At 47.2% G+C, this 2,004-nt stretch overlaps 1 protein-coding gene across 1 annotated transcript; it reads right to left on the reverse strand.

Annotated features, from left to right (window-relative positions):
* Positions 1–875: 875 nt before the first annotated feature.
* On the reverse strand, positions 876–1,823 carry LOC107141632 (olfactory receptor 2A12-like). Its single transcript, XM_015484853.1, has one exon. The coding sequence runs from the start codon at positions 1,821–1,823 to the stop codon at positions 876–878; it is 948 nt and encodes a 315-aa protein (XP_015340339.1).
* Between the last annotated feature and the right edge of the window lie 181 nt (positions 1,824–2,004).

Below are 2,004 nucleotides of genomic sequence, written 5' to 3' on the forward strand. Positions count from 1 at the left end.
AGTGTAAACAAATGCCAGCTCTTTCATTTATAATGTTAGCTATCCCTTCCCCAAGAATAGAATAGCCATTTACTCTCGGCTGAAAGGGTCTCAGATGTCTGCTTGGTAACTGTGGTGTTAGGAAATGAAATTAGAATAGAAAGAGTTTCCATGTTTATATGGAGCATTCAATGTGTCAAGCACTGTTGTAAGGACTTTACCTGTCACAACAACCCTATAAGGTGTTAGTCTGCTATTGTTATTGTCATCCCAATTCTATAGATACCAAAGAGTCTGGCTCTTATACACTATGATGTAGTTTGGATTATGTTTCATCTGTGTACTGAGAGACCCTTCAAAATATCTCTTTCCCACAGCAGTGGCTCACCTCCCCAGGGACAGAATGAATCCTGTATCCTGGGGCCCAAACTCCCCTAGACAGTGCTGAATGGACAGTAACCAACCCCTCAGTCCTATTCCTAAAGTTACTTTTCCTTTCTCCTATGACTATGTTTCTTTAGATCTAGTCTTTCTCCTGACTGAGAAAGAAAGTTATTGATCTGGGGTCCTCTGAGTCATCTTGTCCCAGCCAACCGGAGTTAACTTACATAATGAGTTAACTTCATTTGTGCCAGACCCTTTGATGCTCCCACGGAAATAGAGAAGAATCAGTCACATGTCATGCTTTGAAGTCTGTCTGGAGTTGTGTCCCTTAATGTTTGAGGGTCGCCTAGTGTCTAGAGCCATCTGCGCGACCATAACTTGTACCTACCTCTGCACCTCAGTTTTCTAACCACTTGTGAATGATTATTGCCTGTCTGCTTTTTGGATATGGTAGAAGGGCCATAGACCCTCTTCTTTCAGAACTGGTTGTAGCCATCTGTGTTCCAGTGGCCTTACTCAGGGACCCTGCCCCAGCCTGTTACTTTGAGGAAAGCCCTCTTTACATCTTTGTTTCTGAGGCTGTAGATGATGGGGTTGAGGAAGGCAGAGATGACATTGTAGAACAGAGCCAGTTTCTTGTCCCGCTCTGGGGAAGCATTGGCCCCAGGGTTCATGTACATAAACATGGCAGGTCCACAGAACATGGTGACCACAGTGATGTGCGATGCACAGGTGGAGAAGGCCTTGATCTGCCCTTGGGTGGAACCAATCCTTAGAATTGCAATGAAGATACGGATATATGAAGCCAGAATGAAGGAAAGTGGTATCAGGAGAAGGATGAAGCCCAGGATGAAATCTACTCTGTCATTGAGGGATGTGTCTGCACAGGCCAACTTCAGAACATCAGGCACCTCACAGAAGAAGTGGTTGATCTCATTGGGGCCACAGTAGGGCAGGCGCATGGTGAAGACAGTGTAGACTAGGGAACAGCTGACACCCCATAGTCCACAAAAGATGACCATTGCCCCACACAGCCAAGGGCTCATGATAACCTTGTACCTGAGTGGAGAGCAGATGGCTACATACCTATCATAGGCCATGACAGAGAACAGCCATCCCTCAGTGATGCCCAACACCAGAAAGATGTACATCTGGGCCACACACCCAACATAGGAAATGGTCTTCTTCTGGCAGACCAGATGCACCAACATCTGGGGCACAGTGGTGGTGACATAGCTCATGTCCAGCAGGGAAAGGACACTGAGGAAGAAGTACATGGGTGTGTGGAGGCGGGAGTCCAGGTGGATCAAGGTGACAATGAGTCCATTGCCCAGGAGTGTGGAGAGGGAGAGGGAGAGGAAGAGACTGAAGAGGATGACATTAGTTTGGGAATCCCTGGAGAAGCCCAGAAGGATGAACTCAGACACAGAGCTGCAGTTCTCCCAGGGAAACGCCTGCATTATTCTTCAGCTGCAGAAAGAGAAATGGACCTACTGGCCCAGTTTGGAAGCCATATTCAGTTGCCATGGCCATTCCACTGCTGCCAAGGTCAGTAGCCATTGGGTCCTAGTTGGGATTAATGTCAGTTCAGAGACTGGGGTCTACCTGGGATAGGTTACTTTTGGGGAAGGAAGGGAAATT

This window comes from Marmota marmota, unplaced genomic scaffold, assembly GCF_001458135.2.
Source record: "Marmota marmota marmota unplaced genomic scaffold, marMar, whole genome shotgun sequence".
Classification (NCBI taxonomy): Eukaryota; Metazoa; Chordata; class Mammalia; order Rodentia; family Sciuridae; genus Marmota; species Marmota marmota.